The sequence below is a fragment of the Rhineura floridana genome, chromosome 2, assembly GCF_030035675.1.
Source record: "Rhineura floridana isolate rRhiFlo1 chromosome 2, rRhiFlo1.hap2, whole genome shotgun sequence".
In the NCBI taxonomy this organism is placed as follows: domain Eukaryota; kingdom Metazoa; phylum Chordata; class Lepidosauria; order Squamata; family Rhineuridae; genus Rhineura; species Rhineura floridana.
In genome coordinates this window covers 94,200,420-94,222,449 of record NC_084481.1, presented here as the reverse complement: position 1 = coordinate 94,222,449, position 22,030 = coordinate 94,200,420, and the positions used below count along the sequence as shown (strand labels likewise).

General features: G+C 45.5%; 1 protein-coding gene across 3 annotated transcripts in view; it reads right to left on the bottom strand.

The window, feature by feature from the left end:
* SLC4A3 (solute carrier family 4 member 3) overlaps positions 1–22,030 on the bottom strand; it is a 66,111-nt gene that overhangs the window by 4,631 nt on the left and 39,450 nt on the right. For 2 of the 3 annotated variants that reach the window (XM_061609436.1, XM_061609435.1), the window contains 11 exons: positions 16,255–16,390; positions 14,489–14,669; positions 13,871–13,970; positions 12,241–12,425; positions 10,337–10,553; positions 9,818–10,042; positions 8,283–8,431; positions 6,834–7,028; positions 6,416–6,622; positions 5,586–5,675; positions 379–545 (listed from right to left, as the gene is read on the bottom strand). In XM_061609436.1, the coding sequence (XP_061465420.1) occupies positions 379–545; positions 5,586–5,675; positions 6,416–6,622; positions 6,834–7,028; positions 8,283–8,431; positions 9,818–10,042; positions 10,337–10,553; positions 12,241–12,425; positions 13,871–13,970; positions 14,489–14,669; positions 16,255–16,390 (1,852 nt within the window). The remainder of the gene's footprint in view (positions 1–378; positions 546–5,585; positions 5,676–6,415; positions 6,623–6,833; positions 7,029–8,282; positions 8,432–9,817; positions 10,043–10,336; positions 10,554–12,240; positions 12,426–13,870; positions 13,971–14,488; positions 14,670–16,254; positions 16,391–22,030) is intronic. The other variant, XM_061609437.1, reaches the window with a different exon arrangement.

Genomic DNA, 22,030 nt, shown 5'->3' with positions numbered 1-22,030 from the left:
AAAAAAGCAGATCAGTAAAAGCAGTGGCTTGTGGACAAAGAATGAATCCAAATTGATACCAACCTGTTAGGTTGACAGAATGCTTTCAAACTGGCATTGGCCAACAGGCCCCATCCCTAGTACAATGTGACTTCCCTCCTCCCTTCTTCCACCTCCCCATCCCCAAATCTACTTTGGAGGGTTGGGAAAAGCCCCAGAACAGATTTAGAGGACACATAGAGTGAGGAGAGGAGGGAGAAGTCCTGTTGTGCTAGCACTAATTCTTGCACTAGTGCTATTATTTAACTGAAAACTGCTCACTGCAACTACTTAGCTCAGCACACACAGGGTGATAGGTATGGAATGAGCTGACCCTCAGTGTGGAGGCCTGGCACTTACGTGGTGATCTGGGTTTCCATAAAGATAAGGATGAAGACCAGAAGTGCAGGGATGGCCGAAGCAAACATCATCCACATGGGGAAAGCCTGCTTGCTGCCTAAGGGATGGATGAACCAGCCACGCTTGTTTGGGGCTGTGACTGACAGCACTGAGGGAACATTCAGCTTCTGTGGTGAGAGCACAAAATATAGAAGAAAAGACATCAATTCCTTGTTTTCTGCAATGAGTAGATATAGCATGCACACACACTCAGACCCTCAGTTCTAAATAAAATCCCAGCCCTACATAGGCCCCCATGGAATGCAAGTTAATCCAACATTTAACTACCTATCTTGATAACAAGAGCCCATCTTGGCTGAAAAGGAGGGTATCAATATTACAAAAAATAATATTAGGCAGTCTCCCAGTCTGACACTCCCACTGGTAGCTCAAGTGATATAAGTATATCCATAAGCTTCTCAGCCAACCTGGCTATTTTTAAACAGCTTTGTGTAAGGCCCAAGTGTGTATGAATCACTAAGGCTAAGCCAAATTTGTTACTCATTAATGAATATTATTCTCAGAACATTAAAAATAAACTACATCCTATAATAATGCAGATTTATCTAACCACAGTGTTTGAGGGGAGTAGATGGAGAGGAAAGGAACGATTAGACAAGATTAGAGACAGCCTCAGAATAGAAAAGGGGGTACAGATTACTGGACTCAGGTACCTATTTGGTTAGTGCAGTAGCATGTTGGGCAGAAGCAGCTTACTGATGAGGTATGATCACTGGGGGAGGGGAACCCATGGAAAACATGAGGAGGCATTCATGTAAGCAGGAGGTGGCTCAGTCAGCACCATGTAAGTGCATAAATCTGGACTGGCTAGCAGTCCTCAGTGCGTGTATGGGGCTGTTATCTTGTTAGCAGTTGCGCACTGCACAGTGGTGACTGAGCCACCAATACCTCCTGATGCCTTACAGAAAGTGCATGGACTCCCCTCTCACCATGACTGCCCTCCTGCAGCGTTGGGGTTTTTCTATCCAGCCCATTATCACACTGTCCACCATCGTATTTGCCTATTCACGTGTGACAAAAGATCGTTTCTGTTTGACTGAGATGTTAGAAATTAATGTACTGCCTCCACAAACATAGCGGAATGTCTCACATAAGCAAATGAAATAACTGTCTACACAGTTACTGAAGCTGATGTGCAGCCTGACCCTATGCATATCTATCTGGAAGCAAGTCCCATTAAGTTGAGTGAAGCATTCTTCCTAGTTATTAAGCACTGGATTGGGAAGCTAGCAGCTTATTTGCAGCATATATACTGGAAAGATTTCAGGATCAATATAGTAGCCAGTTCTTTGACTGCAGTGCTTTTAAGAAGGGCAAACATTCCTGCTAAAAGCTAAAATAATGTGCGTGCACACACACACAAGGACAACATGGTTGCTGGTCTATCCTTGCTCCCTCCCTTGCCCTTCCTATGCTGACACTGTCTATTCTGCCCAATAGAAAGAAAGATTACATATTTAGGTGAGTTTATGGGGTCTTTTCCACTGCTTGCCAACTCATCCCCCAGTGCATTTGCTTTTCACTGAGCTGCTGTGTAAATCTGCAGCATGAATTTCAATCATTCCCAGGGTGAGAATGCACAGTTGTATATTCTTCATGACATTAAAACCTCTACTCATTACAAATACCATATAATAACCAATTCCCACCATCAGTTGAAGTTGGTAAGCTGGCCTCCATCCATAAGGACTGTATTTTACCCCAAAATAAAGCATTCTCCATAGTAGCTGAGCTACCTCTTTCAAACAACCAAGTTTCCACATGATAAATCCATAGTTAGTATGTTATAAATGTATTAATTTGAATTGGCCCCAAGAGAGTGGCTGTCAGCTCTGCCCACTTATCTTCTAGGAATTGTGACAGAAGAAAACCAAGCTTACAAAAGAACCAGATACAGTTTTTTTGGTCTGTAAAAACAGATTAATGTACTGTCGTATGTTGCTTCAAGTACTGGGGTATGAGATTTCTTTGTGAAAGGGGATGAACAGTGGCGGGAGGTGAGGTGGGGAAATTGGAAGCTGCCTTATATCAAATCAGACTACTGGTCATCTAGCTCTGTATTGTTTACACTGGCTGGCAGCAGCTCTCCGGGGTTTCAGACAGGAGGATTTTTTCCAGCCTTATCTAGAGATGCTGGGGATTGAAGCTGGCACCTTCTGCATGCAAAGCAGATGCTCTTCCACTGAGCTTGTGAGCTTCCCTTAAGTAATTGGCTAGCCACGGCAAGAATAGGATGCTGGAATAGATGGGCCTTTCCTTATGTTCTTATGCTTGTATTTATTTCATTGCTGCCCATATTTGAAAACATGTCAGAAACAGCAAACTTCCTATGCTCTTGAACATCAACAAACCTTTCTCTTCAATTCTTTTACAAATAACCCTTTGAGGCAAGCCATGTGCAGCAGCAGCAACATTAAGAGTGGAATGGAAGCCTGGTGAGGTACTTGAAGCCATTACTAATGCCACAGAAAACTTATTTATTTATTTATTTTATTTATATCCCTCCCTTCCAATAGGAGACCAGGGCGGCAAACAAGAACACTAAAAAACCTCTAAAACATCATAAAACAACTTTAAAATATATTAAAACATCTTTAAAAACATCTTTTTAAGAAAAGCTTTAAAAACATCTTCAAAAGAAATTCCAACACAGACACAGACTGGGATAAGGTCTCTACTTAAAAGGCTTGTTGAAAGAGGAAGGTCTTCAGTAGGTGCTGAAAAGATATCAGAGATGGCGCCTGTGTAATATTCAAGGGGAGGAAATTCCAAAGGGTAGGTGCCACTACACTAAAGGTTCATTTCCTAGGTTGTGCAGAACAGACCTCCTGATAAGATGGTATCTGCAGGAGACCCTCACCTGCAGAGTGAAGTGACTGACTGGGTACATGATCTTTCAGGTATCCTGGTGCCAAGCTGTATAGGACTTTGTACACCAAAACGAGAAGTCTGAACTTGCCCTGGTAGCTAATGAGCAGCCAGTTCAATTCTTTCAGCAGCAGGGTGATATGTTGGCGATACACTGCCCCAGCGAGTACCACATTTTGCACCAGCTGCTGCTTCTGAACCAACCTCAAGGGCAGCCCACAGAGTGCATTACATTAATCCAGCCTAGAGTTTACCAGTGCATGGACAACAGTGGTCAGGCAACCCTGGTCCAGAAACAGTTGCAGCTGCCTTACCAACTGAAACTGGTAAAAGGCACTCCTAGCCACTAAGGTCACCTGGGCCTCTAGCAACGATGGATCCAGGAGCACCCCCAGACTACAAACCTGATATTTCAGAAGGATTATGAGTCCATCTAACGCAACCAACCCACAGCACCTGTCTTGCTAGGATTCAAACTCAGTTTCTTGGCCCTCATCCAGCCCACCACCAAGTCCAGGCAGCGGTTCAGGGCTTGCATGATCTTTTGAGACAGCCTCATGGTTGTCACAGAGGCCACAAAGTCCTGAGCTGGAACACTAGAGGCAGCCACAGCATGGACACTGAAATCACCCAGGCCTTTCATTCTGGGCTCCTCCAATACCACAGCCGAGACGGCTTTCACCAGCTCGGTTAGAGAAGCTGCTGGGCAGCAGAGTGGATGGTACATCAGCAGCAACCCTAGTTTACTGTCTCCTTGGCCTGACACCAGCTGCAAGCCGTTGCAGCCAGCTATAGGACAGAGTGGTTTCCTGGTGACAGAGATGGAAGTTCTGTAGACCACACCAACACCCCTCCATCCCTGCAGCCTGTGTTGGTGTTGCACTGAGTATCCAGGTGGGCAAAGCTGGGTCAGACCAACTCCTCCCATCTCACCCACCCAGGTCTCAGTAATGCATACCAAATTGGCACTCTCATCCATGATCAAATCATGGCTGAGTGTGGTCTTATTGTGTAGCGATCTGGTGTTAAACAGAAAACACAGGCCAGTGGACACAGCAGATGAGCAACAAGGAACCCATCCATGGGAGGAGTGGGAGTGAGGAACAAGGTGTAGATAGCCTTGCCTTCATCTTCTATAGTAGCTCATCACCTCCCCATGGCTATACCTCCCTCTGCCCATGATCGCTGAGCCCGGGGTGGCATCACCCATGTTCCTCCTTACTAAGACTCCTCCTAAACACCTGATATGGGCACAACAAGAACCCACCAATAAAACCTACCTGAAGCAGTTTTCCCAGTAGGCCTCTGAGAGAACTGGGAACAGTCAGACCCACTCAATATCTTTCACACAGGGCACATCTACCCCATCCCCGTCTCACACCCAGGGAGGGCCTGCCTTCTGCCAGTTGCAGACTCACTCTGAAGGAATGTGTTGTGCTATTTTGACATCTATATGAAAGCAATAGTCATTGGATGTCTGTACTGAAGTGTGTGTCTGTGTCTCTGTGTGCATGTTTTAAAAGTTCTCAGATGCATTCACGGAGCTCACTCATTTCCCATAGGTGCCATTCTGCACCTGTGCATAGTTTGCAGTGGCCTCTGTTTGTCCATGTGGTAAATGTGCAGAATTATGGACTGTGCCATTCACACAGGGGAAATGCTGCTGGCAAACAAAACCTCTGCATTGCTTTGTAACATTTCCTCCCCAGCTCCATTTCTGGTTTAGAAATAAAGCACTGAACAGGGAGCAGAGAAGTTCCCATGTGGTCAGTCTAACAGCTTTCCTTGATGATTTCAACAAAGACGGATAGCCCTAAGCAGAACCCCATCTTGAGGTTACTGGGCATTAGAAGGCATCCCAGGCTAGCATGATATAACTACCAGTTCTAGTTTGGAATTCCAGCCCATAGACTCTATTAGCACTAAAGAAGTGTCTACCTCTCTCAACAGCCTCCACAACCATCTAAAAGCCCAGATCAATACAGTACCTGGCACTATTCAGAAGCCCCGCCAGATGTGTAGACTTTTGTCTGTAGGTGACCACATATTCTACAGATAATATAGGTAGCATTGACCAGTTCAACAACATGACTCACAGAATGGCCTGAAATTGGTTTTGGTTTCTGCTTGTTGTCGCGTGAATTTTACACTGATTGAGAAGACCCAAAGGTTGGCACCCATATACACAATGGCAGACTCAGGTTGAAGTTTAAAATCCTTGAAAAATGTCAGCCCTCATACCCATGGTATGGTGTAGAGTTAGAACATGCAGTACCTACCTGTGTATATGTGTCAGTGATGGTGTAGTCCACCAGAACCATGACAAGGATGGAGATAGGGATTCCAAAATCTCCAATGATTCGCCGGGCCTGCAGAGCAAACATGGGAGAAGGAAGCACAGGACTTGCCAGGCATGCTCCTGAGGGCTGAGCCCAAAAGACCATACCTGGACTAAATCCTGAGCCCTTTTCATCCAGTGAATAATTGTTCACCATTGCACAGAAAGAATGACTCTGCCTGAAAATGCTTGGTGATGTGGTCTGGTGTAGTAGAATAAAGTTGTTAAAGATGGTGTAAAGATCTCTGATACTTCTCTCCACCTCTACACTGGCCTCCTGGCCACCTCACATGATGATGCTAGCCAGATTCAAAATGATATGTGGAGAACTTTGGGACATGCCCTAGAGCAGCCTTCCCAAACCTGGTGCCCTCCAGATGCTTTGGACTACAACCCATCATCTCTAACCATGCTGCCTGGGGCTGATAAGAGTTAAGAGTCCAAAATATCTAGAGATCACCAGGTTGTGGAAAGCTGCCCTGTGGTGTGGCATAAGCTGAGCCTCAATATTACTACAGTGAACTTCAGCATCCCAGGAGGAAGTGATGTACCTTTGATCTCCATAGCTGTGACTTTAGCCAACCTATGTATTCAAAAAGCTATACAAAGAAGGGCATCAGAACAATATTTCCCCTTATCATTGCTCTCAGTACAGAAAAAAGCCCATTTCACTTGATATGTAGAATGGAGAGGCTAGATGCCTCACCTAAAATGTTTGTAGAGAAAATGCCACCACATTTCTCACTGTTTGGGATTGGACCTTAGTCTCACCTTTCCTCCCAGAAAGCGGCTGTTCTTAAACTTGCGCATGAAGAAGGCAATGAAGAAGGTTCCCAACATAAGGATGAGAGATAGCAAGGCAGTGTTGGGCTGCATCCGGGTGTCAATGGCCATGGACTCAGCAGACAATGTGCTGCTGTTCAGACTTCTTTGAAGATTTGGTGGGTAGAACCTCAGCAGTGGGTGTTCTGTAAATACCTGGAACATAGTGTCAGGAAAGAGGGCACTTACAGCTAGCCATGGCAGGCAGAGTAGTTGTTAATCTTCCTATTCAAGAACCATGTGGAAGGAAGTCATCAATAAATGGCCAAAAGCCATAGACCCACAGTTTGTCTCATACATCTGGCACAGAGTTAATACCAGCAGCCAGCCAGCCAGATCCAGAGTTCCCCCTTTGGAAAAAGCTCACCTTGTAAAGTTTGTAGAATGTTTCATAAATAAAGATGAGGGATATAAGGAAGGCAAAGATCTCCTGGGTGAAAGGGGAAATGTAGCGCACCAGGAAGCTGCCCTCAGCAGCCACAATAATGACAATGAAGACAATGAGCCAGAAGCCAATCCACACCCGGCCTGTCAGATACTCGATGTCCTGGCTCTGGCAGAACTGTCAAAGAAGAAATAGAGGTGACATAAGAAGTTTTGAGTGTGTTTTCTCTCCTTCCATATTTACATCTTGGCTCATTTTGTACAGCAAGTTTGCAAAACATGTGGCCTTTGTAGCCTGCTAGGTATTTGATAACATCCCAGTGTTTGCAGTCCCAGGAGGGCTACGAAAATAGAGCTTTAGCATAACCCTGATGGGCTGCATTCAACTTGTCAAGTCATTAAGCTGTGCAAGCCTGCAGTAGAGGCATTATAAACCCCTCCTGGCTTGCTGGAGGGGAGATGCCAAACAATCCAGCAAGAAGGGGAGTTAATCAGGCTTGATCCCTTGTTGTCTTGCTCTACCTAAGCCTTACGAGGCTGTTTTGAGGCATATTTGAATATTATCCACCCACCACACCTCTTAAACAATGTGTTGCATGCCAGTCACCAAACACTTTAGGGATTTGTGCTCAGTCTTTCCGCATCATAGTTACCAAACTCTTGTGAGGTCACTAAGGGACACATTATGGGCAAATTCCCATGCAGGCAAAGGTAAGAAGTGCCCAGAGCAGCAGAAACAGCAGCAGTGTTGGCCAAAAGCCACTTCTTCAGCTCACCATTATAAACTGAGGCAGAATGTGCCTCCTTGGTTAAGGCAATGCATGCATCCTATATCATTAAATTGAGAACGCATATTCCGATCCTATGCAGTGGCCCTCTCTGGGATGGAGATAGCATTTCCTCAGCAAGGCCAAAATAGGATCAGCACATTGCTTAATAAGCCAAATAGCTCTATAAACCAGAAGAGGATTGGATCAATTAGTGGTGATTATCTGACGAGTGAGAGGAGTCCCTCTCAGTACGGAGTAATTTCAAGCCTTAAAGTGGCCGAATGTCCACATGTTACTTAAGCAATGTGGTAGCCTCTGAGATCAGCATGAAAGCAGAAAATAACAGAAAGCTGTTTGTGTAAAGTGGCTTCCATGTAGTTGGGATCATGAACCCCTCATTTTCCGCTGATTTCACCGAGGCAGTTAAAACCACATCAATATAGGTGAACATAACTTCATAGAAACAGTTTCTCACACAGTTCTGCCCCCATGCTATTTGGGATTTTTGTGACATCCACGCCACTCAAACAATGTGTGAATTTGGCCAGACCCAAGCCTTATTGGGTGCTATATGGGCACATCAGAAGCAGCATGTAGTACATGGGACATATGCATGTGAAAGTGGCAGTGTAGAACAAAGCAAGACACCAGTTTACAGGTACCTTGTAAAAAGCTTCTTCAAAGACCAGCAGGGGCCCTGAGAAGCCAATGACAAGGAGAGGCTGGGCACTCAGCAGAGAAAAGAGCATGCCCAGCACTGAGGTGGAGATGATCAACTCCGAAACACCCATGAGACCGTCTGTCTTCTCACCTGTAGAGAAAGAGCAATGTCTCTGGGACTAACTGCAGAGTGGCAGACAGAAACATATGCCCAGCTCCCCCTGGTGAATGGGACTCATCAGAGGAGAAAGCTCATAGCCTTTTCTCTCAATTGCCACTGCCAATGAGTCCCTCCATGCACAAATACCCTACTACCAGAGAATTTTGTGGAATAGATAGACCATGGAACCTCAGCGTGAACATATAGAATTTAACATCAGGAAATTTCTAACAGATCATTCCCATCACAGAATGCATTCCCGTACAGACATTAACCCCTGAGAGACTCCAGCAAGTAATGGGAGATATCTTCTAGCTGCAGAGATGCTGAAGCTTCTGCTTATATCAGCAACCTTCTAGGGAAGGTTTACACTGGTCCCTATTAATACACATGGATAAAAGGGAGCACATTTCCTAAGTGTCCTAGGGAAAATTGTACCCATCCTGTTGGAGATGGAGAAGCTGATGTCTGGATCTACCTCTAATATGAGAGGAAAGTGTAGTACATAAGCCTGTGGATAGGGCTCTGTGACACTTACTTTATGTTTAATATTACATGGCACCTTGTTTTTAAAAACCAATTATTTCATTACATTTATTTCCCACCTTTTTTCCACAATGGAATTCAAGGAAGCAGACATAAGATTCCCCAAGTAGTCTCCCATCCAGGTACTGGCCAGAATCAGGCCTGCTTAGCTTTAGCAAGGTTGTTGCATCAAGTGTCTACATATCATGACTTGGAGATTAATAAAAATATTGGCACCCATTGACATTGATAGAAGAATGAGTTGTGGGGAATTGGGCCCAAGATACCCGCCCAATCTGTTCAATAATGAAGAGGCAGCCCCATCCATCCCTAGCTGTGCAGGGATATGGCAATGCTCATGTGCAAGCCTTGGCCCTCAGCATTTTGATGTGTTGTGAGAGGCCATTTTGACATTTATTTTTCTGCAAGGATAGGTTGAGACCATCTCCACTCCTACTCTGCTCTCTCCCCACCCTATTTAGGACCTGGAGTATCTGCACATGGACATCCCACTTTAGCAATATGGGAGTAACTATGAATAGTAGTAAAGTGCTTTACTGTTATCATACAGAATGGGCAAAGGACACGCATAGACTGGAAAGCCCCAGAGCCAGGCAAGAGTGAAATGAGACAGAGCCAAACTCATCTGAACATAGCAAGAGCCAAACTGAGGCCACCCACTTGGCCAGCATGGGTGCAGGCAAACCAATTCAGCCACTCAGCTAATACAGGCACAGGCAAAATTTGAAGTAATCTGCTCAATCTCTTGGGCAGCCCAGGTGGACAGGAACCAGCTTAAGCAGACAACTGGGGTCGAGTGGGGAGGTGAGGAATAAGGAGGGTGGACGTTACCTAGCAGTCCCCCAAAGGTGATGGCAGGAGAGAGAGCAGCGAAGTAGATGAACAGCACGGCTGCGAGGCACTGGCTGTGCAGGGCATCTCTGAGGTCACTCAGATACTTGGGGTACCTGCGTTTTATGTCCCGCACTAAACCACCAAAGAAAATGCCAGTGCGCTTCAGAGGATCATCCTCCTCTTCGCCCTCCTCTTCTTCCTCAGCTTTCACTTCACAGAGCTCTGGAAAGACATGGAAAGCATGGCCAGAGGAGTAGTGAGAGAAAGGGAGAGGGAAGTAGGCACAAGACACCTTTGCATACTGCGCCAGCCTCCAGCATCCCTAAGCAGGGGGTCAGGTTCCTGTACCTTGTCTCTCTAACTTACAGAAAGCTCCCCCCCTCAGCATCAACTAACATGCACTGTGTCTCTTTTGAGCTGTTGTACAAGCAACATGTGGACTGAGCTCATCCTCACCCACCCTAGCCAGGCCATGAAGTAGAATTGCTAGGTGCAAAAGGCAAGGAGAGAAGAGACCTTTGGCTTCCTGGACATTCCCTTCCTTGGTGGACTTCTTCTGGTCCCGCTCTTTCCTCTTCCTCAGCAGTTCTTTCTGGAAGGTGGCAATTGACTTGAGCAAATCCTTCCCCTCCACTTCTGATGGAGGGATGACGATGCTACAGTCAAGGAACTCATTGATGGCATTGAGCAGGTCCTGGCGGTCATCTGCCATATATGCAGCTTCATGGAAATGCTGTCAGCCAAAAAAGGAATACGGTCAGGCAGGCAGAGAGCAGCCCAGCACTTATCCTCTGTCCTATGTAACACTGCCTAGTGATGCTCTCTCAGACCCAGGATGGGCTCCTCTGTCCACTTTCAATGCTAGTATTGACTCATTGTAATCACAGGCCCCTGTAACTCTCTTCTCAATTCAACCATTCTAATCCAGGGGTCATGGGTAACAAATTTATGCTCCACCTGTTCCTATTCACTCAATACCTATCCTAGTATATCACCATCACTATTTTATCCCTATATTGCCTTTTTTGGGGAGACTATTGTTTCTCTTTCCATTTTTTTTGAAAATTTTGGAACAGAGCTGCCCTCCCCCCAATGCATTTTGCCCTCTGAAATCTCAACTGCGCTCTTTACTAAGGGGTTACCAGAACAGTCCATACTGTAGCATCTCCTTTCCCTAAGGTCCTGAAGGGGCATCTATCTCTGCTGCTGAGTGCCCTGCACAATTGATAAAGTTAACAAAATCTCCATGATTTGTTCTCCAAAAAAGTCTTATATAATGTAACATGAAGGGAAACTGTGGAAAGCTGATAAGATGTATTTACTGTATTATAGTTGTTTCCAGGTCAGAGTATACAATTTTTGCATCATCCACATGACATTGTCATCAAAATGCTAGATTTTCCTTAATTTAATCTGGATTTACCCATTCCTCAGAAAATCCAATATGCAGTGGTGGAACAGCAATGAATATCGTGACTAAAAAATGGGAGCGTGTGGATACTTTCCACACACTTCTGCAATTGCGCACACAGAAAAACCAGATCTGAATGAGCTGTTTGTGAGATAACATCCCCAAGCTGAAAGCATCCCATATCTCTGTGAGAAGTTAGCATATTTCTATAGTTAAATTTTATTATTCTGTCCCAAATCCTTGCAAAAGGCCATGAAAGTACTTCTACCTTTATAGGGGGTTCATGCAGATGAGTCAAAAATTGCACTATCTGCAGCTTTGTGGAAAAGCAGAAGATCCTCTCTGCTTCCTCAGTTGCCTTGCAACACTTGTTAGGATACCCATTTGTGAGACGTGCAGAGAACAGCCAGAGATAGGTGTCCAAGATGATCTGGGTGGATTGCAAGTGAGGCTGCTGAACCAAGCCAAGAAGAATCCCATAGAAAACCTGAAGAATGTAGTAGTGTCACCAACTACCCATAATCTAAAAACTGATTAATATTCCTCTTCCTGGGAAGAAGGGTGGGATATAAATTTAATAAATAAATGAATAAATAAGATACTAAGCATTCCACATTTTTCTGGATGGTCAGCATGAAATTAGTAACATCAAGCAGCAAATTGCTCCACACAGTGTGTATTTTAGTCACCATGGGGTATAGTTAAAATCACCGAATCTAAAAATGCCATAAGGATTCCTTTTTTATATTTTGATTTATCTTAAATGGCTTTTCTCTTCTCTCATGGATCCTAGAAGGCCTATTGCAACTCCCTGACACTGGGAACTTTTGGTCCTACCTTTGTTCCTACACTATGCCTTTCCATGGCACAGTCTTCCTGTCTTGTGTTCCCTTGGCTTTGCGCTGCTTCTTCCTGATGCTCTCTTTCCAATGCCTCCCTCAGCACCTGTGCTGCTACCATTCTCATCTATTCTCCAGCTCCAGCCTGAACAGACAGAACAGCTCCTCACCTTGTCTGACATGAGGGTGGAGATGGAACGCCCAATCTCGTGGTAGTCCATGTTGGACTGGCTTGGCCCCAGCAAGACAAAGATGAAGCGGACAGGAATTGGTACTTCCAGGACTGACTCCAAGAACACAGCCTCATTCAAACGGACAAAGGCCATTGTTGGTTGTTCAAGGAACTGAACACAACCTACGAGGGGAAGAATAAAATCATGTTTATCGGTGCAGAAGCTACAAGCTTCTGATAGAAGGAAGTATGTCCCAGGATTATGGAGTCTTGGCAAAATGACATACATCAGCACATTCTGCTGCAAATTCCTTCTGACACTGTCCTTGTTATAACACCTGCTGGTAACAGCAACACAGGACAGCGGGCAGTGTGAGTAACAGAAGACACAGCACACAGAGTTTGAGGTTACTGTCCCATTTCCTACTTTTGAAGGAGAAGTGGGGAAGACTGCAAATGAAAAATGAAATCTCCATTAATGAGATAGCCTTGATCTAATCCTGAAACCACCTCAACATAGCCAAAGGCCAAATTCCAGAAGCTTCTCCGGAGTTCGCTCTTTCCATATCACAGCTAAACGGAATTGAACCTCTCTGGAGGATTGCCTTATCACTATCAGAAACCTCTGACTGGCCTAGAAATTCTGAGCAGGTTTACAAGCAATCCTGTATTTGAGATGCCATCTGAGGGCTATAGAACTTGATGCAAGCTTCACTACACTTGCAGAATGCAAGAAATGCTGCTGCCATGACAGCAGAACATCTCAGATATGCTGGCCATGATTGTCTTTTGCCTCTGCCAAGATATTTTTTGGCCAGGCATGTTAAAGGTGAATACAGCCATATTCCTTTCCCTTCCCCCTGGTGGGACTCCAACTCCCATCTCCTGTTTTCCAGTCCTGTACCCTATGCAGTCAGCCACTGGATGTTGCTTCTGCCAGCGTGTGGCTATGGTTCCCCTTGCTGCATGCCCTGGCTCCCTCCCTTTGGCTGGTTGGCACAAGACTCTTGATGGATATTGAATCCCTGTCCCAGAACGGCTGTATGTAGTCTATGCAGGTGTCCCGCTTGGGGTGCTGTATGAGTGCTATGTGGCCTCTTCTTCCTTGCCTTTTTATGTTGTACTCCAAAATGGTGGTTGTGAGCAGCATAAGGGGAATCAAGCCCTTGCCTGGATGGATGCCCAGAAACTGCCAGCAGCAGGGTTACTTCTGCCTATGCCACTGGGACTCATGGAATGAGGGCACCGTGGTGTCTTTGCGCATGTTGTGTTGTGTTGTGATGCAGTGCTGTGTGCTGGGAGCATATCCCCTTGACCTGAGTGCACTGGCTCTCACCATGTGTGGATGACATGTGGGTGCATTGCCACTGGTCAGCTTTGGCAGTGCTTCTATGGATATGGAAGGTGTCTCTACTACTTTTCTGCCATCTGGGGATTTTCTGGTTGTTTCACCTTTCACTTCCTGGGCTGAATGGGGATAGGATACAGTGGCTGCTTCACCACTGCTGCAGCAGCAACCTCTCCCCCTCATCCCACCATATGAGCAAAAGGAAGAATGTGACTGTTATCCTGATTCTACAGGCCTTTCTCAAGGCCTCCGTACTAGATTTAGGCTTAGAATTCCTTACCGACAAGCACTACAGTGGCCTCAGCATCATCGGGAATCTTCTCCATCAACTTGAGGTATTTGCCACGATGTCCCTCAGAGCTGTGAAGGTGCATGTTTTTCTGTCTCAACAATAAAGGTTCTCATTAGCCAGGACTGCCTAAAATAACATTTACTCCACGCACTGTTGAAGAGGCACTCAAGTTTGCTAGACAAATGGGCCATAACAAGATAGATTGCATTCTGGTCACTGAGGTCCAACAGGGCACAGTCTTTGGTCCATTGCTGCTCTTTGACTCTATATGTTCATAAAAGGCAAGTTTAGAGACTGATTGTTTTGGCACATGCTAAAACTACAATATTGCCCTACACATTCATTCATTCATAACTCCTAAGGCTTTATACTACTGGCTCCTATAACAATTTTCCCCATGTCTTGATCAATGCCCTTCTCTAACTTTTTTCTTGTTCCTCTCCCATGACCAGTACAAGCAAAAGAAATTATGGAAAATACTGAAATATGCGCAGCTTTGCTTAATTTGCACAGATTGCAAAATTCATTTTTTCTTGGCACAATTAGCTCACACTGAGCTTTCACTCTGTCCCCTTTTGAAAGTCTCCATGCCTGTTCCTCACTCACCTCTCTGTAGTCAGGGTCATGGATTCTGGGCTCTGTCATCTCAATGCGCTCTTCTCCCATCAATGGCATGCAAGTGTCAGCTGCATGGTTGTGGTGGTGATGGTGGTTTCCTACCATAGAGTTCATGCTGGAGTTGGAATGGTTCCGGGGGAAGAATGCCTCCTTCTCATCATTGGGGTGGCTGAGGGAGCAATGGGGCTATTAAGGGAGCTACAGGACATTGGCCAGCTATCTTTGGCAAAAGGTTATTGCTGCTCATAGCCTGATCAAAATGATGAGATACCCTTCACATAAAGACATCATTTATTCCTGCTGTGTCCACAGCAACAAATCCCCACTCATCTATTCTACAGCTTCCCTGCCCACATTCTACCTGACCCTTAAGTCAGAGCTTGGAAGTAACTAGTTACAAGTAATGAATTACTTGTAATTCATTACTTTTTTGAGTAACGAGTGGGTAATTCCTTTACATTTTGATTGTAATAGAACTAGGAGTAATTTTACTACTTTTGTGGAGTAATTGTAATGTTTCCAGCATTACTTTTGGGCATTACTTTGGGGGGGGATTTGTGGATGAAAATCATGTGCCTCAAACTGGGCTTCTGTGCAGCATCGCTCATCCCTTATGCTCTGTGGATGGGTAGGAGGCAGAGAGTCAGATGGGGTGGAGTGGAGAAAACAATTATTTAAAAAAACGGATAGCGGTGGTGAAGAATGGAGTGGAGGGAAAAAGGAGCCGGAGGTCAAAAACATGGATAAAGGAGGAGAAGGAGGCAGCAGCAAAATAAAGATAAAGAACTGTGGAGGTGAAAGATGACAAAGCTTTTGTGTGTGTGTGTGTGTGTGTGTGAATACTGTGTTTGCACTTGGCACACAAAGTGGCCTCCACCACCCTATCTGGCTACTGTGCTGCATTTGCAGTATTTTAACTTTTTTGCATCTCAGGGGAAAATGTTTGCTTGAGTGAGTGTCCCTGAATTGGTGGCAGGGCAGGGTCTGGGAGGTGGTTAAGTGAGAGAGATTATGCTTGCTGGCTGAGTGGGGGGGATTCCACTTGTTTTCACGTGCAACGATCTGAGTAGTGGCCTCAGCCTCCCTCCCCACCACCCTTACCAGCAGAGAGACCACCATTGCTATCTTATGAATAAAATAATTATTCTACTACCTCTGTATGTGTGTGTTTATTTTTAATGTTGTTTTAGGCTACTTAGATGTGCAGCAGCAAAGGCCAGCACCTTGTAGGCGTTTTTTTAAAGTAACTGAAATGTAATTGTAGTGATTACTTTGGAGGGAAAGTAAAGTAATCAGTTACTTTCAGAGAAATTGTAATTGTAACTGTAATTGCTACTTTTTTGGGCCATGTAACTGTAACTGTAATTTATTACTTTTTAAAAGTAATCTTCCAAGCTCTGCCTTATGTACCCTAAAGACGTGGTCTCCCTGCAGGCATGTATCCAAGGCTACGAGCTCCTTCACTTCTAAAACTTCACCTATAGATCTGTTTCACTGCCCCAGAGCAACCAACAACTTCGTGCACCCTCAGTTCCTAAGATGACTTCAGGAACCTCATCAACTCCACACGGAAAAATTATTCTCACTCAGTTCCCTCTTGCCATCCCTGGTCTTTTCTTGCTGTCTTTAGGCCCCAACTTCTTGTATTATGCCACTGTTCATGCTTCATACTTACCCTTCAGCAGCAATCCCACATGTGACCCTGTCACGCATAGCCCAAATCACTATCTTTCTAATCCCAGCACAGTACCTACCTATGCTTGAGTAGCAGGGCCCTCAGCACATTGGCTCTGTCTTCAGCCTTGATCTGGTCTGAGATTATCATGGTCTCTACCACAAGGTGAGCTATGCCAGGTAATGTTGTTTGTTCCAGGTCCAGCAGAACAGCTCCTGGGATCAGGAAGACCAACAGGTTTAGATTATTTAAGGCCATAGAAGAGATTTGTCAGTCACACAGTACCTCAAACAGACTATTGTCAATGGTTTATACAGTAGTAGTTCCTTTGGGGATCAGTCCTCTTCTTACTTTACATCCCAGTTTCTGATGAATTTGTAGTGCACTGTAGTTTGTGGTTGTTACGTGTTTTCTTGTTTGAACTGCAATAAAGTTATTCTAAAAAAAAAAAGCCACAGAGACTATTGTCTGCTGCCATTTTCTCTGTGCAAAGGAACCCTTAGTCCATATTGCTTCACCTATGACAGTAGTAGAAGTATCTCCATGACTTACAGCTTTATGTAACTAATTCACTAATTTGGCTGTGGTATTGGAGGAGCCCGGAACAATAGTCCTGGGTGATTTCAATGTCCATGCTGAAGCTGCCTCTAGTGTTCCGACTCAGGACTTCATGGCCTCCATGACGACCAGAGGGCTGTCTCAAGTTGTCACCGGCCCAACGCATAGGGCAGGGCACACCCTCGACTTAGGTTTTGCTCCAGATGGAGGAAGGGGTGGTCTGGAGATAAAGGGGGTGGATGTTACCCCATTGTCATGGTCAGACCACTTCCTGGTGAAGTTTAGATTTATGGCTCCAATCCTCCCCTGCAGGAGTGATGGACAGATTAAGATGGTCCACCCCTGGAGATTAATGGAATCCACAGGATTCCTGAATGCTCTGGCGGAGTTCCCAGTAGACAGAGCAGGTGACCCTGTTGAAGCCCTTGTCACGCTGTGGAACAGTGAGGCACATCAGGCTCTTGACACGGTTGCCCCCAAGTGCCCTGTCTGGCTTCTTGACCCACAGCTGTAACTTCTCATGACATGGGGAGAAGGAAAGCAGCCTCTGCTGAACCTGTGCTGTTTTGAGAGCTCGTACAACTCCGGACTCTCCTTTCGCATCTGTGCTCATCAGCCTCTAGGCTTCCTTTCGGCTTTGACCCAGCTGTGTCATTCGTCGCAGCACTACTCGTACTTGTCCTTTGTTCTTCCCCAGTAGCTTGGTAGTGGCAAAGTGGAAGAGGAAGATCTCCTGAGAAAGTGAATTAAAGATCATTCCACAGGGGTTCATAAAATCTACAGTAATGCAGAGCTTCCACACAAGAAGCACAGGCTACGTTCGGGCCTGGTTAAAAGGCAGGCGATTAATCCATGCAAAAGAGAGGAGGAGAAAGAGTACGACCGCTCTGGCTGCTCCGGAAGAACAGGATTTGTGAAGGGTCGAGGACAACGAAGCACTTTGACAACTTTACGTGGGCTTGTCTGGGGGTGGGGGATTCTGCTCGAGTCCCTGGCGGGAGGGGGACATGTGCATATCAGAGAGGGTTCCTGTGGGGAGGGTGGGAAGCCACGATATTAAGAGGCTAAGCGGCAGATGCTGGAGGGGTGTGAGGGACAGGCCAGGCCAGTTTCGGGGAACAAGGGATAGATGCATAATATCCATCCCCTGTTCCGGGCCTGCTCACCACCAGAAGATAACTGGGGGATGTACGACTCCATCCAACCTTCGACTGCTGTTGTGTAACGCCAGGTCTGTGGTACAGAAAACATCACTCATCCATGACATGATCGTGGATGAGAACGCAGACCTGTTGTGTATTACGGAAACCTGGCTGGATGAGGCCTCAGCTCCTGTGCTTGAGGCCATGTGTCTAGCCGGTTTCCAGTACGCGCAGCAGCCGAGGATTGGTAGGCGGGGAGGGGGAGTGGCAGTTATCTATCGAGGGTCCTTGAGTTTTGCCAGACTCCCTCTCCACGAGACCAAGTTTGTTGACTGCATGTACTGGAGGTTGGGCCCTAAGGGCCGTTTAGGGATTCTGCTTGTGTACCGCCCACCCCACTGCACAGCTGACTCCCTGACCGAGGTGCTCGAGGTTGTCTCGGGCGTGCGGGCTCTCTCCCCCAACCTTCTGGTTTTGGGGGACTTTAACCTGCATGCCGAGGCGGCTCTCACAGGAGCTCCTCGGGATTTCATGGAAACCATGACTTCCTGGGAACTGCACCTTAGTAATTCTGGGCCCACCCATGTAGCCGGTCATGCTCTTGACCTTGTGTTTGTCTCGGGAGGGGGAGGAAGTGCTCTGAAGATGGGGGCTGTTTCTTCGAACCCCGTGTCATGGTCAGATCACTATTTGGTGAACATGGACCTCTCATTGCCGCACACCCTCCGCAGGGGAAAGGGACCTATTAGGATGGTCCGTCCCAGAGGCCTGATGGAGCCTAAGGGATTCCTGAATGCGCTGGGAGATTTGGAGCCGTCAGAAGGTCGCCCGGTCGAAATCCTGGTGGCAGAGTAGAATAGGAAGATCACCGGGGCAATAGACCGGGTGGCTCCGAAACGTCCTCTCCCCCTGAATAGAACTCAGATTGCACCCTGATATACACCACACTTACGGGGTCTGAGGCAGGAGGTGAGACGACTAGAGCGCCGGTGGCGGAAATCTCGCTCTGAAGACCATCGGACACTGGTTAGAGCAGCAATAGCTGCCTACCAAGTGGCAACAAAGGCAACAAAGAGGGAATTCTTTGCTGCCTCTATTGCGTCCGCAGAGTGTTGTCCCAGGAAGTTGTTCCAAATGGTCCAAAGCCTGGTCGGTCCAGTTGCGCAGGAACCCATGGAGCATTCTAAAGCCTCCTGTGACACATTTGCTAAACACTTTGCTGATAAAATCGAGCGCCTGAAGAGCACGATTCCACACGCCGTGGATACAGGAAGTGGGCCAGAGATGGCCAGTTGCATTCCAGTCCGGTGGGATCGGTTTCAGCCTCTTCTCTCTGAGGAAGTGGACAAGGTGCTCTCTACTGTGAGGCTGACCACCTGTCTGTTTGATCCTTGCCCCATGTGGCTCATTGTGGGCTGCAAAGAGAGACTGAGCGAAGGGATCAAGGCGGTGGTAAATGCTTCCTTGGAAGAGGGTGCACTGCCATCTGCCCTCAAGGAGGCGGTAATAAAGCCCATCTTGAAAAAGTCCTCCTTGGATCCCCAAGAGCTGAACAACTTTCGCCCAGTCTCTAATCTACCATTTTTGGGCAAGGTGATCGAGCAAGTGGTGGCCAAACAGTTACAGACACACTTGAAGGAAACAGATTATTTAGATCCATTCCAATCGGGCTTCAGGACTGGACATGGAACTGAAACAGCCTTGGTCGCTCTGGTGGATGATTTGAGGAGGGCATTGGATAGCGGAGAACATTCATTCCTCGTCTTCCTGGATCTCTCAGCGGCTTTCGATACCGTTGACCATGGTATCCTCTTGGATCGCCTGGAGGGAATAGGAATAGGGGGCACGGTTTTACGGTGGTTCCGTTCCTATCTCTCAGACAGGCACCAACGGGTGGCATTGGGAGATGAGGTTTCAGACCCTTGGCCTCTCAATTGTGGTGTGCCACAGGGCCCTATCCTCTCTCCCATGCTATTTAACATCTATGTAAAGCCGCTGGGGGCCATCATCAGGAGATTTGGGTTGGAGTGTCACCAATATGCGGATGACACTCAGCTCTATCTCTCATTTAAGTCCTCGCCAGAGTTGGCTGTGGATACTATTTCCAAGTGCCTGGAGTCCGTAAGTGAATGGATGGGAGGTAATAGGCTGAAACTGAACCCCGACAAGACCGAGGTACTGCTTGTGGGAGACAAGAGAAGGCTAGGAGATATTGACCTGGTGTTGAATGGGGTACGATTGCCCCTGAAGGACCAGGTTCGCAGCCTCAGGGTCATTCTTTTTTTTTTCAATTAATTTTTATTCAAATTTTCAAAACCAAAACAATACAAAAAGAAAAAACACAAATCCATAACTAATACAATAAAAAGAAAAAATAAATAAAAAAATTGACTTCCGATTTGTCGTAGTTCAGCTATAAGTCTATAATATATAACAAGCCTGTATCTTATAGATTATAAAATCACCTTCCTCCAGCGGTTATCTTAATTGGGTACAAATCTCATTAACATCATATCATTTTATTCTTCCACAAAAAGTCAAAGAGAAGTTTCCAATCCTTGAGATATATGTCCATCAATTTTTTTTTCTAGATAAACATGTCAATTAATCCAACTCATCAAGTCTACTAAGTCCAGTAATTTCAAATCGCTCTTCCTCCATTATCCGTATTGGTTCCATCTTCCATCTTCCATCTTTACGCGCCCAATAATCTTGCTGTCATAGTCATATAATAAGAGTCTGATAGGAACTTCCTTTTTCACAGATATTTTCTTGCCATCAGTTCCGAACATATCACTGAAGTATTGTTGCAAAGCCGCATCTCTGTTCCTCTTTTTTATATGATACACTAGCACATCTCTTGAAGATTTTTCCACTGACACAAAACAGGGATTAATTCTGTTAGCTTTCTCCATTTCAAGTTCCATCAAATCTTTCCAGTCCAGGAATTTTTTTGAACCGATAATATATTTATCTCCAATCTCTTCAATTCCTTCAGGGACAGCGCTGAGTTCCAAACCGTAATATTTGTCTCCAGAATCCATCACAGCCAGGAAATCCAAATCTTTTTCCATATCCATATTTAATCCAATCTCCATAGTTTGAACCTTGCCTTTAATTTCTCTTTCATCCTTTTTTGGTTTTCCAGATCCCTCTTTATTCTCCTTTCTCATAGAATCCTGAATTTCTTTCAGCTCCTGTCTCATTTTGTCAAATTCAATTCTCCACGCTTGACTATTATTTCTCAGTTCTTGTTTTATTGAGTTAATCCCATTCATTATTTTCTGAAACATGTCTAAAGATAAAGTCCCTTCTTGTACATCCATGATCTTCTTAATTGTCATTCTTAAAGCCAAAGGAACAAAACTCCTTCAATTTTCAATGTCCCAAGCAAAGAGCAGTTTATTTCTTTATCCAGTTACAAAGGAGTTAATCTTTCAAACCAACTGGCGTCACACTCTAGACAGCCCTTATCTCTTATATGCCCAGAAGTGCAAAAACAGCTTTAGTTCACAGCGTCCAAAAAACTAGTAGCAGAAAAGATGAGCAGATTCGTCAAAAAAAAAAAAAGTAGATCAGAAAAAATAGTCTCAGACATATATTACACCAAAGTCTTATAAGTCAAAAAGAAAACCCTCATCCGTTGTAATCTTTATAATGCTATTTTCCATGTCAGCTTTTTGCAATAAAAAAAGATAGGCTATTTTTATTTTCTTCCCCCTTAGTTCCGTGAGTAAAAAAGAAGGAAAGTTTTGGCTCACCCGGGTTTTCTTAATTGCTGATTCTTTGACAAATCTCTTTAGCTGTGTAGATAAGAAAGTGATAAGCGTAGACAGGAGAATGCTTGCCTGTTAAACCGTTTTTCTAAAAAAAAAAAGGGTCACTTTTTCAGCTGAGCTAGCTAGAAATCCTCGCTCCGTCCGAGCTGCTGGAAGACCTTCTTTCACAGACAATTCTGACGAATTCCAGTCTCCAACAATCACAACAAAGCTGTGTGGGAAATCTCACGTTTCTTCCTTATCCGGAAGAAATTATCCCCAGTCAAAAAAGACCCTTCTGACTGGATTTAAAACTGAAAAAGTTTCATCCAAGACGGGAGCCGTCTCAGAGGCTGCACAGGCGGAGGGATCCTCCTGGGAAGTCAGCCTCAGGGTC